Here is a 17,524-nt window from a genome sequence, read left to right as displayed (position 1 = left end):
TTGACGGGTTATCGCAGCAATATTCCGCAGATGCGCCGCCGAGATATTCGTTTGAAGCTTCCCGTAAGCATTATTGGCTATAAACAACGCGTTTCATATATAATAAAATTTCAAAGTTATTAGATTTATTATTTAATATATATCTTTACTCGATGATCGTTGACTGCTTTGCTGGTTCACGCGAGGAATTTGTGCGCAGGCAACTCACATTAAAAAAAAAGAGAAGGAAAAAAGTGATCATATATTCGTCAGATGCCTCCGTGAAACATGTAGCCGGGACAACTTTTATTCGTCAGATGCTTCCTGCAAACAGTTTCGGTAATAGGCACACGTGTAGAAAATCTGTCTGGCTAAACGAAGCGAGCGGTGTGTGCTTTGCTTTCGTGTTTGCACTTATCAGGCTAACGAAAATCAATGAGGGTGTGTGATGGTGGCCGGGGGGGGGGGGGGGGGGGGGTGTTGTAGGTGCTCGGAATTGCTTATGACCTCAAGGCAAATCACCCACACTGTTTTTTTTAGCGAGCGAAGTTCTGTAAGAAAGTTGTGGGACTCTGGGTATTATTATTATTATTATTATTATTATTATTATTATTATTATTATTATTATTATTATTATTATTATTCAGAAGATGACCCCACAGTTCTTATGGAATAATCCCACAGGGGCCATTGATTCGAAATTCAAGCCTCCAAAGAATATGGTGCTCATTTGATACAAGAAACCGAAGCTAATAGGAAATACAGAAAGAGGTGATTAGCTATTAGTAAAGAAAATATAAATGAATAAATAAATAAATTAAAGATAAGAATGTAAGTAAAATATTGAAATACGAAGAGAATTACTTTAGGATAACGATGCATTGCATTTTTGCTTGCACTGTTGAGGTATATGACCGTTTATAATTGTTTTATTATCATTTCATTAATTATTGTCTTAGATAGCTTAGGTCTACTCTACCGGATTCCAGAGATCTTGCATATAGGCGCGCACGCGCGCCTAAAGCCACTGTGCGATGGGCGTTGGTTTGGAAGAGAGACAATATCAACCATACCGGGAAGACGTAAGTTGCGGGCACACTGTAAGCATAATGCTCGATGGCGTCGTGCATTAACATTATGACTACTGACCAAGTAAACTTTCTTCCTTCAAAGTCGGAAGTTGACTGCAGCCGTTGTCATCCTGCATTGCAGTTGCAAGTTTAAATCTGGTTTAGATAATAATTCATTAATGATTTATTATGTTGAAGACGACGGGACTGGCAATTCATTGCCATAATCTCATCCAGACCGGAAGGAAGAAAGAATTGAAAGAAAGAAGAACAACGATATATTCGTATCTTCGGAAGGAAAGGTTATATACGTATGTGTGTGTGAGAGAGAGAGAGAGAGAGAGAGAGAGAGAGAGAGAGAGAGAGAGAGATCTAAATGCAATGATAAATAAAGTCAACATACTAACATTGACCAACGAAAGGGATGATGACTTCAGTGTTAGAGAGAGAGAGTGAGAGAGAGAACAGGCTGCTTTTAGTAAATCATGCGCGCGCAAGCACTCGTTTGCAAATCGAATAAAAAATCCTCTTCGCCAAATTGCAATTGCATTGACGGTGCAACGCCTTTTCGTTTCACGCATTGCCTTGTCTCCTGCATTCTCTCGTCGGTGCAAGGACCTGGGGTATTGAATGTCTTCCTGAAAAAGAACTATTGTTTCCTACAACTCTTACCCTCCACCATTTTCATTATCTCGGGGAGTTGCGTGACACACACACACACACACACACACACACACACATATATATATATATATATATATATATATATATATATATATATATATATATATATATATATATATAGGCGTGTATTATATGCATCTAATATGCGAGGTTTGTTCATCAAATAATTTCACCTCTCTCTCTCTCTCTCTCTCACACACACACACTTTTTGGCAAACTTCCAACTTCAGCTTGAATCATGCCCATTACAATCTGCTTTATAGCTTCCTCTTGCAGCTGATGGAACTGCATCTGCACACTTTCCTATTTTCAGTAGCGTTCTGCCATTGACTCAGTTCGTCCTTTTTAAAACGCTGATCTCTTTGCCGGTCACTCTCCGAGCTTCTTCCAGTAACCTTTCCTTTTCTTTTTTCCAGTCAAGCTTCTTCCGAAGTTCATTGATTTTTTTTTTCGTCAAGATGGAAATGTGAAAGGCTTCTTAAGACAACAGCAACCAACGCACAGAGCATTTCAACGCCTTTTAGATAGCTTTTCTTCTTTTTCTTTTCGATTCCAGAATCCAGATAAAATAACAGGATACCAAATTCCAGTCTTTCAGCCCTGACAATATTTGGAACGCAAATACATAACTGTAACAAACTAATAAATAATAATGTTACTAACGTGTCTACGTCTTTTTTTTTTTTTTTTTTTTTTTTTTGGGGGGGGGAGGGGGGGTGGGGGGGGGGGGGGGATTATAAGTTTGGTTTCTTCCAAAAGTATTCTAAGTCGTCTCTTCCCGCGTAATTCCTCCATCCGTAAAGGGGGAGATTACTCATTTTTTGTCAGCGGATATTAATCCCAAACCTTGATGGGAAACTCTTCCGTTGTACCTTTTATAACATCGTAAGTCGAGTCTTACTTGAAAGCATGAGTTTGCATCTGGTCAACTGAAAGGTCGACTATTAAATCTGCCTTGACATTTTGCGACGAGAGTCGGAAACTCAAAAGCCATATTTTTGAATATTGCTTCCTCTTCTAATTTTGGGTTCTCTATCTCTCCTCTTCATCTGTAGTTGGAGTGATATGTTTACAATTCTATTTCAAATAGAAACAAACATATCAAGCTTCTTATGCACGCATCATGACGCCTCAAGTGGTCAGCAAAAGAGGCAATGAATTACCTCTCTCTCTCTCTCTCTCTCTCTCCTTCAGAGCTGGGTTTGTGGCCTTAACGTATCCAGGCAAATCGCTAACGATTCAAGTTCAAAACCTAATGTCACTTGGGATCTCTTCATCTTACAGTTTCCTCCTGTTGAATCAATGAGTACTTGCAAAGTTCAGTCAAGATGGCTGCCTCTGACTTAGTTAAATTGGGTTAGGTTATGAAGGTTAGGTTGGAAACAAATGTGGCCGTTTCTGGTTATAAACCGGGTACTAGGGAACCAATTTGCTGAGTAGAATGCTCCCGCAGAATCACTGAGCAAGCCACTTGGTTTAAGTGAGCAGTGCAGTGGTTGAAATGTTAATGCAAAGAGATTACAGTGTGAAAAAGAGAAAATATCTGCCACATATGTAGACACTATATTAAATGTATAGATAAAGAGAAGGAACTGCCCTACATATGAAGAGATGTAGATGGAGAGAAAACAACTGCTCTGCTTGTGAATTGAAGATAACTGCCTCACGCACAGATAAACAGATGAAAACTGCCTTTCATGCTAATAAAAGGAAGTGAACTTCAACATGTAGATAAAGAGACGAGAACTTCCCTACTTATAAAGAAGTGAACTGTCCTACGTGTAAGACATATAAAACTGTTCTAAACATACGTAGAGATCAGAACTCCCCTTCATGTATGTAAAAACACCAGAACTGCAATACATCTCGATAAAGAAAAGAGGACCAATTTATATACGGATATAGAGAAGTGGACTGTCCCACAGTTAGGTAAAAACAATAGAACTGATGTGGATATAGAAATGAAACTTCTATAAATGGATATTTATATAGAAATAAACTGGCTTACTTATGGGTAATGAGAAAGGGACTATCCTATATAAGGATAAGGAGAAGGGAACTTCCTTGCATATGCATAAAGAGAAAAATAAATGGTAAAGAGAAATGAAGTTCCCTGCTTATGGATAAAGAGAAATGAACTGCCCAATAGACGGAAACAACAGGAGGAACTGTCCTATACGTAGAAGAAAAGAAAAACTTGCCGGCATTCAGACAAAGAGAAAGGAACTGTAACTGTCCTATATATGGATACAAAGGAAGGAATGATCGTGTATTTAGAAGAAGAGAGGAGAATTGAATTGCCAGCGAATAAAGAGAAGGGAAGAGCCATACATACATGAATAAAAGAACTGTCCTACATATGCGTAAAGAGAAAAGACCTGACCCACTTGTATAAAGAGAATAAAATTGCCCTATTTGTGGCTAACGAAAACTGTCCTAATTGTAGATAGTCAAGAGAACATGGGCGTCCGCACAAAGGGGCAAGAGGGGACACTTGCCCCCCCTGAAATCCTGTATATATATATATATATATATATATATATATATATATATATAATATATATATATATATTATATATATATGTGTGTATATATATATTATATATATATATATATATATATATTTATTACATTTAATTACTCACTTTGTTTCCCTTCCATTTTACAATATATATATTCTCTCGGTTTAAAGTAAATTAAAGCTACCATTATGCACTGTATAATATTTTTGTACAGTATAGCTATAACTGCATTGTTCTTTCCTGAAATATTTGAATTCAGCTGAACAGTATAGGGAACTATTGAAAAAAGTCAGTGCAACGTTCCAATTTTTCTTTATCGCATCTTGCTTCACTGAAATTATTGGCATCGCAGTTCCAATGCAATTATTATATATATATATATATATATATATTATATATATATATATATATATATATATAGTATATAATATAAATATAAAATATATATATATATATATATATATATAATATTATATATATATATATATATATATATATATATATATATATTACACACACATATATATATATTATATATATATATATATATATATATATATATATAATATATATATATATATATATATATATATTCAGCCAAGGCCACAGGAAAAATAAAAAAAGGTGTACCGAGTGCTTTCGTGTTATTTCAATACATTTTCGAGGTACAATGCGATTTGCATTGTACCTCGAAAATGTGTTGAAATAACACGAAAGCGCTCGGTACGCCTTTTTTTATTTTTCCTGTGGCCTTGGCTGAATATATTGTCACGCGCTATTTAGTGATTTATAAGCATATATATATATATATATATATATATATATATATATATATATATATATATATATATATATATATATTATATATATGCTGCGGCCGTCCATGCAAGAGAACTGTCCTTTGTACAGTTAAAAAGAGAACAGAACTATCTAACGCGTAGATTAATAGAAGAGAACTGTCCTTCCTGTAGATAAATTGAAGTAAACTGCCCTATTTGTATATAGTGAGAAGGGAAACTGCTCCAAGTTATAAAGAAAACTGTCCTGTAGCTATGTCGATGAAAAGAAAGCTTCCTTACATATGGATAAAGGGAACTGCCATATATATACAGATAAAGAAAGGGGAATTGTCTTACATGTAGGTAAAAAGAAGTTAATTGTCCTACAATATGTAGATTTAGAGACGTGAACTGACCCACTTGTAAGAAGAGAACTCTACATATGGGCAAAGAAAGGGGAATTACCACACTTGTAAAAAAAAACGGTTCTACACATGGGCAAAGAGAATGGAACTGCCCTATATATAAGAAGAAAACTGTCTTATTTCTTATATGTAGAGCAAGGAAAACTGCTTATAAGTAGAGTAAGGAAAACTGCCTACATCAGCTCTACTTATCAGCTAAAGAGAATAGGACTGTTCTTTTAATTGGATAAAGAAAAAGTGAACTGCCCTACATTTAAATAAAGAGAAGAGGCTCCAGACATACAGGTAAAGAATAGAGAGGCTCCTTATGTATAGGGAAAGAGAATAGACCCGCCCATCGTGATGTAGTGGTCATGACAACTTTGCCAGCAAGAGTGGTCATGACAACCTTACCAGCAAGAGTGGTCATGACAACCTTACCAGCAAGAGGACCTTGGGTTGACTCCTTTGCTGGGAAAGGTATGGACCTTCTTTTGTTAGTTATGTTTCCTTTAGAGGCGTAAGGTGTTCCCAAGATATAGTGAATTCGATATTAAACGATAATTTCGGCTTAGCATTTGTAGTTGTAAAACAAACTTATCCGTGTGTAAGTGACAAAAATCATTACACACACATACATATATATATATTAAATAGTAATATAATTTATATATATATCTATGATAAATATATGTATATATATATATATATTATTTATATTTATATATATATTATATATATATATAAATATATATATATTATATATATATCTATATATATAGTATATATATTCTCAAAATATATATATTAGATATATATATCTAAATATATAAATATATATATATATATATATATATATATAAATATATATATATATATATATATATATATATATATATATATAATATATATATATATTTAGTGTGTGTTTGTGTATGTATGTATATGTATATATTTATTTATTTACTGATTCTTTTGAGACTATAAAGTCACACCTATATAAATGAAAAGGTCACACACACACACACACACACACACGTGTGCGCACATATGGTCTATGCTTGTGTATGTATGTATATTTATCTATTTATTTGGCATTATAAAATCACACCTATAAAAATGAAAAAGTCACATACACGCACATATACACGTACTATGTGTGAAGAAACTGCCCAAACACACTAACTGAAAAGCAAGCGTAGTCTTATGTTGAAATATGTTTTCACTTCAAGTTTAAACGTAAAGTTTTATTATTTGAGTGCAAGGTCATTGCCCACGTAATGTAATATTAATGGATTATAAATCAAGGCTGTATAATCACATTAAAATTGAAAATTTTCTCTCTGTTTCACGAAATTTTATGATTCTAGATCTCTGACATTTCGCGTTTCAGCATTTACGTTTGCAATGATAATATTCACTTTTGTAATAGAAATAAAGATATTATTATTTTTTATGGGCGAATTCTGCTCGAAAGCGGAAAAGTTACATCTGATAAGATATGAGTAATATCGAAAAAAGTAACCCGCCCCTAAAAGGAAATTGTCTATCCTTGTATCTACGCAAGGTATGAAACCTTTAATGCAATTTGTTGTCATGCAGCTATTCGAAATTATTGATTTTTGTCTCATATTGAATAGTAATTTGTTTTTAGATACTAAAACGATATAGCGTGCTATAATTAATTTTCAAGATGGCATTGATAGTTTATTTTTCATTTTTCAGGAGAACGCAAAGACTGCTCTACTCGATTACGATATAATTTTTTTCCACGTTGCTTTGGGCGTATTCTAACTTTGCAGTGAAATCCAGGTTGATCACAGTTAAAATGAAATGCCTTGAACCTCTCTGGGCCCATTCAAACTGGCCGCCATGCTGAGCCGAATACGATATTTCTGCGCGCAGCGAGACGAGAGCAGCGCTGCGGATAAACAAGTTCCAGTGTTACCGTGGGAACAGTTTTCAGCAGTCAGTCAGTGCATATACTGTCTCTTAGGTGAGAGGGTGTGTGAGTGCCCCCCGCAGGCAGAGGCCGAAAATGAGACTATTACTAATAACGTTCGTTAATTGTGCCATACTGGCATCTACGTACGCCGCCGGATATGTCGAGGTTGGTGTTGTTGTCTTTTCGACTGTATTCTAACAGTATTTTTGTCCCCGCTTTATTTTTTTTAAGGCCAAGACGACATGACGTCTGGGGGAGGGGGACCCCCCTCCTCCTCTTGGGTAGGGCATTGATGGCGCACCACGACGCATCGATTCCTCAGCAGTAGTGCTTCGTTTCGGACGCTATTTCTCGTCGGTTTCGCTCCATTTTCCGTGTCTAGGGCTTCCCGTCGCTTCTTTATGTTCGTGGCCATAATTTGGAATGTGCTCGGGGAGGATGTATGCTAAAGTAATGGCGTGAAATGGAGAAATATTTACATTAGGGCTTGGCCACGGGACAGCAGCAGCTGAGTTACGGGACGGGGGACTTTTTGTCTCGCTGCAGAGAATCGAGCGGTTTTCGACGTTATGCCAGATCCATTGGGTTTCTCTCGGGTTCTTATTCTCACGCAGTTTCCATTTCAATGTAATCTTTTCCTTGGCCTTTATTCTTAAAATTCAGGACGGAAGAGTTAAAGAAAGCTTAAGTAATACGTAATCTAGCATTGTTCGTTTGCATCGCATCTGGATAGGCTTATGTTTCCACTCGGAAATTAAAGTAGTATAAAACTATATTAATAGGACCGATGAGGTTTTTCAGAAAATTTAATTGCACTTTATTTACTTGTATAGCCATTAGCCTTTCATAAGGAAGTTTTCGGGGCTACGCTTACGAGTCCATCGCCTGGTCAGGACCTGTCTTTGACCAATCAGTAGATTAGCCTAATCCCATTTTTGTTTCACGTAAATTCTAAACCTTTGCAGAGTTGTGGAAGAGTTTTTCTTATTGTTTTTTAATAAACTGTCGGCAACTGCAGCTATCCTAAGCAAATCAGCCAGTGGGCTATTTGAGTTTGCCTTGGTCCATAATTAATGTTTTTTCCCCAAAAAGCTGAAGTAATATATGTTTTTTTATTTTTAAGTCATAATCCACTCGTGTGTGCTGTAGGCTGCATTGACTGTTTTGACATGAATCTGACTTGGTCAGTGAAGTAAAGATTACCCACAAAGTTGAAATATTAATAACCCCAGTATATATTTTATTAATTTCCCACTTGGGAAAGGCAGTAAATGAGTAATATGTCCATTTTTTGGCTGCCTCTCTTAAGAAGAGACTTACAAAGAGTGTTGTAATGCAGTAGTTTATGCCTCGTTAAAGAGGAAAGACTAAGCAGTAAGAATTTTGAACAGGGACTTAACTGATAAGAATTTGAAGGTTCAAATTTTTTGTAGTTACAGATTTTTCATTCTATTCTGTATATATTTAATATATTATCTATCAGAGATGAGATTTCTGAAGGAAAGATTTATTCCACTCCACAACATAGATTTAATCACAGATGCTGTACATTGTTTTGTAAGAATGCATAGTACAGTCTGTGTTTTTGTAATACAAAAACATAATTGATCGACAAGTTTCTGATAATTTTTTCTAATGGATTGAAATCTAAGGTTTATATTATATACACAATAATATAAAATACATAATTTTTTCTAATGGATTGAAATCTAAGGTTTATATTATATACACAATAATATAAAATACATAATGTTAAGAAGAACATTTTAGTGTCAGTGGAACTGATCATGCACTGATATGGGAGGTAGTGTCTTTGGGTTTAGCACTGGAGATATTTTTCCTTCTGCTTCAGTTTTCTCAGATTCTCCTGATGTTTCTAAAAGGCGGGTCAAGCATTTTGTTCAGGGGTAGGCTTAGTCTAATCATCACCTTTCCAAACCACAGATTTTTTTTTTCTTTCAAATAAAGACTATGCTTTAGATTGAGGTGCTGTATTTATCCGTTGGGCATAAGACTAGGTTAGTACTCAAGATAGGACTTTTATATATATGTTAGACTCCTCAGATTCTTTCAAATATTATGAGATGAAAGATAACAAGATAGTTAGCTTATCTTTTATATTGTTGGTGTGCTTGTTGTTCATTTCCAGTTTACATAAAATATATGTTGTGATTACATTGTATTTTGATAGTGTAAAATATTGTATTCCTAACATGAATGATTATAACATCCATTTTATGCACGGAATATAGTGTATACTGTATAAGCGGTTTGGTATTAGTAGGTAATTTTTATGGGTTGGTATTATAGAAAATGAAATGCTTAGCATTTGTGTTAGATAATGCTCTGTAAAATTTTCCTAAATGGCTTATTTTATTAATCAGTTGAGGCTTAAGCAGGATTTCTCTATGGTCAATGTTGAAGCGAAAAGTTGTTCATATAGTCCTACCTTATGATGTTTCCCTTTATTTCAGGTCTGCATCAATTTACGTTGAGATTTTAATTGTTTCAGATGTGACGCAATACATTTACTTTTTGTACATTATCCAAATGCATATAGGTTATGCCCTTTGTAATGTTAAAATTTTTTCAAAATATAATTCCAACAAGATGTGCCTTCAGTTGTCTGATGGCTCAGGTAATATGGTACTAAGGTAACACAGTAGTACTAAGTTCTTTATTGTTAGATATGAAATGTAGGCTCTGGGTGAAATATAGTTCATTACATTGCTGAATAGAACCTAATGTCTAGTTATGTTGGTAATGCTGTATAACTTGTAAATGCCTAGTGGTTTTCTGGTAGTCATGACTTCGCAGTTTAGAATTTCACGGGGTATTTCCACTTTCTTCTTTGTTCTTTGGAGAATACATGATGGATTGCAAATGTTCTTTGGAGAATACATGATGGATTGCAAATGAATCTAAACTAAAAGTCTGTTATGGGATAGATAAAATGTTGGTGTTGGTTTTTATCTAAGATGAAAGAAAGCAATAATAGAATTTTTGTTGCATAATTGCTATGAATGTATTAGTACTATATTAGTGTTTATAATAACTTATTTAGAAAATTATCTTCAAAAATCCCTTTCAAAACAGTCGACATAACCTTGTAGTTCCCCAAGATTTAGATTTGCATGGTTTGTTGCATGTGAAAGCGAATGGTAAAGCTCATGGAAATATTTGAACCCAACTACCATGAGGTTCTGTAAATAATTTTTTGTGTAAGAAAAAGCATTGCAGATAAAGCTGTAGTAACGTTAGTGTCATCTTGGAATAAATACTCCTAATGCCAAGCAGGTTTCCTTAGGGAGGTCAGGCTTCTGGACTGCCATAGCCTCTTGGTTTTAGACGGAATATTTTAGTTTTGTGTAGGTTTCCCTTTAATCCTCAACAGATATTGCATAATTTTTTGTTTGCAAAGATTTTTGTCATGTATTTTGTAAAGGTTCCTCTCCATACTTCCAGTTGGGGAATGATGGCTAATTTTTCTAATAGTACTTACCTGATTTTTTAAAATTGAGCAATGCAGCTGTTTTTTAGTTTTTTTTTCAAACAGGATTTTAGCAGGGACTAGATACCTTTTAATGCTAGCTAATGTAGATGCAATGTAAGTACATTTATTAATCTCTGCCAGTTTTCGTCATTTTTTACTTATGAATGTTTGCCCCTTTTTATTACTCTGATGATTATAGTGCTATGCCTCACTTGGGTTTGGTAAGTTTAAAATTTTACAGTTTTTCTTAAATACAGTAGCACTATGTAGTAAGTCATTGCTGTTTTAGAAATATCATTTGGCCATTTTTGGACATTTAAGCATATTTTTCTTGTGCATTCATGTCTTAATTCTAGTGCAGTTTAAGGTATCTTAGACATTTTCTTTTGGTATTCCTCCACAGCTTTTATATGATTACATATTACTCATGCATACTGATTTGTTTGTGATTTTACAGATCTATGTAAGTCACATTTCCTAGTCAGAAGTTTTTTGGACCAGTAGTATACAAATTGCATGCCTTTCAGACTAGTAGTGCAGTGTTAAAAAGCATAATATAACTATGCATAATACTGTTTAGGGAAAGTTTCCATTTTTTTTTTCTTTTTTGTAGAAAATACCCACCTTTGATTTGTAAATAAGTTTTGATATCCCAGGGATATGGATACATTAATATTTTTTCGATTAACTTTTGATTTTCGAAACTAATTAGGGCAATCAGATAGTACTTATATATTATAGAATTAGTCATCTATAGGTGTTGTATTTCCCATATGTACATATTTGTAAGAGCTTCCTCTCCTAAGATATTTGCAATGGTGGTTATTTGAAACATTGCCCTTTTGTTAGCCAGTGTCTTGGGGTTGGTAGCGTACATACTTGATAAATTACCAGTTTGTATTCTTTTCTTGAAGGTGATTGGAAATCTTTTAGGATGTTTTTCCATTTAATGAAAGTGCTGATGCATAGATAAGCAAAATATATATATATATATATATGGATCATTTCTATTTTAGATTTCTCTTATAACAGTGTGTTGTTACACCCTTCAGTTTGTGATTAGCTTCAAATTTTTGTGTAGTATATCGAGGAATTTATGTGTAGTGGAGCATTTTTGTGAGATACTGTACTTACAGCTACACTACTGTGTTGAGTATATGTATAGGGGATACTGTACTCACTGCTACAGTATTGTGTTTAGGATACATTCAGAATAGTACATCCATATTGGATATCAGAAAAAGTGACCAAGGCGTTAAGTTGTGTCTTGTAACAAGACAAAAATATCTGTGTGATACAATGAAAATGAACAGTGTTTGTCTTGTACTGTTGCATGTGTGCACTTTGATATTTTTGATTAGGTACACATATGTTCTGCCCATGATATTTTTGATTAGGTACACACATGTTCTGCCCACATCTACAGCACGTACAGTAACTTTGTATATTTACACTTTGTATATTTACACTTACTGCAATCCAAGACAAAAGATTGATTGGCTGTGTAAGAAGTTTGATTGCTCCTGGCTTCTCAAAAAGATATGTACATTACTTTTTCAGACCTTATTGATAAGTGTCTCAAAGAAATTCAAGAAAAAATTATCCTGTATTGTGGTGGAATTTAGATGTAGCCACCAATTTGAAGTCTGATGTTTTGTGGCCCAGAATAATAAACTCACTCTATCCATTAAGCACTTTTCTATAAACTTGCATTGTACTTGTTAGTTTTTGAACTTCCTTTATCTTTCACTGCAGTTTTTGAACTTCCATTATCTTTCACTGCAGTTTTTGAACTTCCATTGTCTTTCACTGCAGTTTTTGAACTTCCATTATCTTTCACTGCTTCCACTAAGCACTTTTCTATAAACTTCCGTCGTAATTGTCAATTTTTGAACTTGCATTATCTTTCACTGCTTCCATTAAGCACTTTTCTATAAACTTGGATTTTTCATGTTATTTCCTGAACTTGCATTATCTTTCACTTACATAAACAATAAGAGAGCTGCCTTCACAATAAGAGAGCTGCCTTCACAAAATGTAGCCATCTCTAGCTACTGCCTTTCAGTCACTTAGTTTGTTTTTGAGTTTGATTTTGTTTTTGAGTTTGATTTTGAGAATCTCCATTTAGAACAATGCTGCTACAATAACAGGTGGAATTAGGATTACATACATTCTAATACAGTGTCTATATTAAAGGGTGGAAGCAAATACTGTCTTTCTGCCTAGTTTTCCTAGGGTCTTGTTTCAAACATTTTAGATAACATCATGAATTGCCTAATTTTTTAAAGTTTGTATTAATTTAGTACTATTTGCAAATTTATTGGTTACATTTCTTCTCTGATAAAGAAAAACCTTAAAAGTTTTATTGGACCTGAGCACTGCCAACAGTGTATTGTACAAGGCAATATATCATAAGCATTAACTTTTGGGATTACTTTGAAGGTTTGTCTGACATTTATGTGACAGCATTTTGTCCAAGTTTTCTTAGTAAACGTGGCTTTTGACTCCATGAATCAGTATCTTGATTGCCAACTCACCCATTAAAGACATTTAATCTGCCTCTTCTTAAGATGCAGTTTTATCTTTTCTTAGATAAACTTTTTGGTTGGAATACAAATATATTACCCAATTCCTACAGTGCTTTGAGTAAATTAGTCTGTTTTATCCTTCTTTTTCTACTAGAGGTAAAGAAGGAAAAACCATGTATGGGTCCATGTAACAAATAATTGTGCTCATCATTGGATTGTATGGAAATTGAAATGCAGTAGCCTTCCATGTAGTTGATTATATTGTTGGTTTCGTGTATTTCAGCAGTTGATTTGTGTTAAACCTTGTTCATCATCAGCATTGCCTCGCAGTTTTATGCAACGCTAGTGTTACGAGAAATTGTCACTCATGTCTTTTATGTGCTTTCTCTTCCATTGATCTCCACTCTTCTGTTGCTTCCTGTCTCACAGTTCTCATCTACCGGTTTAGGTTTTAATGGCCTTTGGTATCCACAGGAGGCTGTGTAACACATCCTGAAATTGAGAAAAATTTTCACTGATTCCTTGCTTTCAATAGGGGGTTAGTGCCGTCAGTGCACCTCGTGTGGTGCAATGTAGGCATTATTTAAGATTCTTTGAAATTTCCCTTTGCCCCTAGCTGCAACCCTCTTTCATTCCTTTTACTGTACCTCCATTCGTATTTTTTCTTTCATCTTACTGTTCACCTTCTCGTAATGATTCATAGTGCAATTGTGAGGTTTTCCTCCTGTTACACCTCTCAAATCTTGTCACTGTCCATTTTCGTTTCAGCGCTGAATGGGCTTGGTTGCCCCAGTGCTTGCCATGTATGCCAGAAGTCTATAATCAGCATTTATCTTTCAATTCTTCCTGTAGTTGATGCATATAAAGAGATGGAATTTAAGGTAACCAGTAGTTTTTATCGCTGTGGTAAAGGTTTCCTACATGTAGATTCAAGTTATGATGTAAAGGGAACTGATTTTCAATTTTTTTTTGTTTTTGTTTTTTAGTTCTTTTCATGCATAAAGCAACATTGCAGTTGTATGGTATTTGCTATTAGAGTGTAGAAGCCATAGCAATAAGTTTTGTTTCTGAGTGAAGACACTGGCTGTTGTGAATGCAGCTGGCCAGGCGCAACAAGGTTTTGAGAATTTTTGTTCCCACATTATCCAAGGGGTTATCAGTTCAGCCTAGTTGTGGCAACAGTTAACTTCTCAGATTTATTGTAAAGTTTTAATTAGTGCCTGAAGTCCCTTCTTCATATTCCTTGAGTAGTGCTATGCATTTTCAAACTTATTAAAGTTTAGGTGTGATGAATTTATACTTTTCAAACATATGCTATGTGTGTGTGTGCTGCACTTGGCCTATTGGAATATCTCTGTTTATTGGCATTTAGCACCAAGTTAGAATGTTCATCTGTATGCCATAATGTTTAGCATACTGGACTGTACATTCAGTAATCATGTATAGTGCCTTGCGCATCTACTGTTTTTATGGCCATCTGTTCTTCATTCCTTCTTATCCTTCTTATCACATGTCTTAACCATTTCAGTCTTTTTCTAGCCACTTAATATTATAACTGCCCACAAATTTCTCTTTTGCAATATGATCTTCCCCCACCGCACTTCAGCGGAGGACCTATGCAGTTCCAGTGTCCATTATTCCTCACACCGTTGAACTGTGCAATTGGAACTTTTAAGTTCAAGCAATGCATTACTACCCTTATTGCAATTCTCCTTGCATTTAAGTAACTTAATTCCATTTTTATAAATATTAATTTGTTAACTTATTTTTTCTTTTATAAGTGAGATCTCTTCTTTCTGTATTTCTTTCTTACCTCCCCTAACTTCTCTCTATTGAACAACCTAATCTTTACAGGCTTGAATTTCAAGTCAGTGGTTCTGTAGGTTTTTTCCTTATGAATGGGGTCATCTTCTGAATTATGATTAATAATGATAATAATAAGGCAGTTCCTAGTTATGGGGGGGGAGATTGTTCTCAGAAGAGGGCTGATAAGTGAAAAGCACTATTAACCTAAACTCAGCTGTTTATGTTGCTTATGGCGCCGAGTTTTGGCTACTGGTGCCTCTGTTGGTTGTGTTATGGTGCCATAACTCTATTATATTGACACCTTATGGTCCTAGACAAACGGCATAAAGCCTGATCGCCATTAATCGAGTCCCGCTGATAACCAGGGACTGCCTTAATCATAATGCACTAAGAAACTCCTATAACAAGGCTATAATATTGACAAAAGCTACAGTAGTGTTAAAAATGAAAATATTATTATTATTTTTTTTGTTCATGAAACTTACCTGTCAGATATATATATAGCTGTATTTTTCCGAATCCGACAGAAATTTAAACACTTACGACACACGCAGTGGGAGTCAGGTGGTTAGTACCCATTCCCGCCGCTGGGAGGCGGGTATCAGGAATCATTCCCATTTTCTATTCATAATTTTTCTGTCGCCGGTGCTGAAAACACTGTTTGCAGCACCTCCGTCCAGATTTTGGAAACTTACTAGCTACTTGAGTATCCCTTTTGTTTTTCTTTCTGGTCTGAATTGGATCGGTGGCTTGGCACACGTGACTTTGGTTTGATTTGAATTTGGTATTGATTTTTCTTTGATCAAGATGTCAGGGTCTAGTTCTGCTAGCGCTAGATTTGTTCTATGTCCGAATGTAGAGGTAGGCTACTGAAAGCTTCAGTAGACCCACATTCTGTTTGTAAAGTTTGCAGGGGGAATGAATGTACGTTTGAAAGTCGTTGTAAGGAGTGTGAAAGATTAACAGAGTCGGAATGGAAGGCGTATGAAACCTATCTTAAGAAACTTGAGCGAGATAGGTTAAGGAGGTCTTCCTCCAGGAGTGTTTCAGGTAGGCAAGATTTTAAATTATTCTCCTGCTAACCCTCCTTCTGTAGATTATGCTCCTACCCCTGTAGTGTTGCCTCCGGCCCCTGAAACAGTGTTGGTAGAAGGTAATACATTATCGCTAATTCTTGAATCGATTCGTAACTTAGAATCAAAAGTGTTAGCTCTGGAGAGCAAAAGTGAAGAGAAGTGCAGTGAAAGTGCCCCTTGTGTAGTGGAGGGTGCGTCAGATCGGCCTCATTCCGCCTCTAGACCTAGACCTCTGCTTGACTCCCAGATTACGGGGAGAGAGCAATCATGTCGAAAGTCGAAGGAGGGTTACGAGGAACCCCCACCGATCTGGCGTGCCTTCGGCAGCTTCTGACGAACCTACCCAGACTGCCAAGGAGCGTGCGCGTGCACGTCTTCTCAAGGAGTGCTTTTCTTCTTCTGAAGCTTCCTCCCCGCGCAAGGGGTGGAGCTCTCATACCGCATCACGTCCGCTGAAAAGGACGGCTCGCGTTCGGGACGCTTCACGTCCAAGTTGTTCTCCGGAACTTTGCTCGTCGCCTGATAGTGCGTTTGCTGCTTTTCCTCCGCAGAAGAAGCGTAAGGATTATTCGGAGGCGGAGTCTTTCCTAGATGTTTCTTTCGAGCGCCGCAGTCGCTCTAAGGTGCGTGAAGTGGCGGTTCCTGGGAGTAGCAAGAAGGCGTCCCCTCGCCACTCGCCTGCTCACAGGATCAGCCCCTCCCCAGAAAAGGAGGCTTCACCTACAAGCAAGATTCTCCAGTCTCTTCAGCAGCAACTTCGAGATGTTTTTCCTTCGAGAGAGACTGTTCCACGTCGCCGTAAGAAGGATGACAATCTTCCTGTGAAGAGGTCGAGGCGTTCTCCCTCTCCCTCTCCTCGCTCGTCTCTCTCTCCGTTTGAGTCTCCCTCTAGAGTTCGTTCTGCTCCCCAGCAACTTTCTAGAGGAGGCGAGAAATTCGTTTCTCGCTCTCGTGAAGCGGTTGTTTCCGCTGCTACGAAACTTGTGGATAAGAAGCGCGTTTCTTTAGATGCCGAGCGCGCTTCTGTGAAAGTCAAACGCGCTTTAGTGGACGCCGAGCGTGACTCGGTGCAAGTTTCGCGAGCGCCAGTGGACGCTCAGCGAGTTTTAGTGGACGCTCGGCGCGCACCAGTGGACGCTCGGCGCGCACCAGTGGACGCTCAGCGCGCACCAGTGGACGCCAGGTGTACACCTGTGGCGTTTGAGCGCGCTTCAGTCGGCGCCAGTAGATTGGCTTCG

At 36.3% G+C, this 17,524-nt stretch overlaps 1 protein-coding gene across 3 annotated transcripts in view; it reads left to right on the top strand.

Annotated features, from left to right (window-relative positions):
- The first annotated feature begins 7,392 nt into the window (after nucleotides 1-7,392).
- The window catches only part of LOC135203139 (amyloid-beta-like protein), a 71,167-nt gene continuing 61,035 nt past the window's right edge, over nucleotides 7,393-17,524 (top strand). For 2 of the 3 annotated variants that reach the window (XM_064232807.1, XM_064232806.1), the window contains exon 1: nucleotides 7,408-7,548. In XM_064232807.1, the coding sequence (XP_064088877.1) occupies nucleotides 7,477-7,548 (72 nt within the window). In that variant the 5' untranslated portion in view covers nucleotides 7,408-7,476. Of the gene's footprint in view, nucleotides 7,549-17,524 lie in introns of all 3 variants that reach the window. The other variant, XM_064232808.1, reaches the window with a different exon arrangement.

Source organism: Macrobrachium nipponense, chromosome 33 (genome assembly GCF_015104395.2).
Source record: "Macrobrachium nipponense isolate FS-2020 chromosome 33, ASM1510439v2, whole genome shotgun sequence".
NCBI classification, from domain to species: Eukaryota; Metazoa; Arthropoda; class Malacostraca; order Decapoda; family Palaemonidae; genus Macrobrachium; species Macrobrachium nipponense.
Note: the sequence above shows the minus strand (reverse complement) of the source record. Positions and strands in the feature narration are given on the sequence as shown.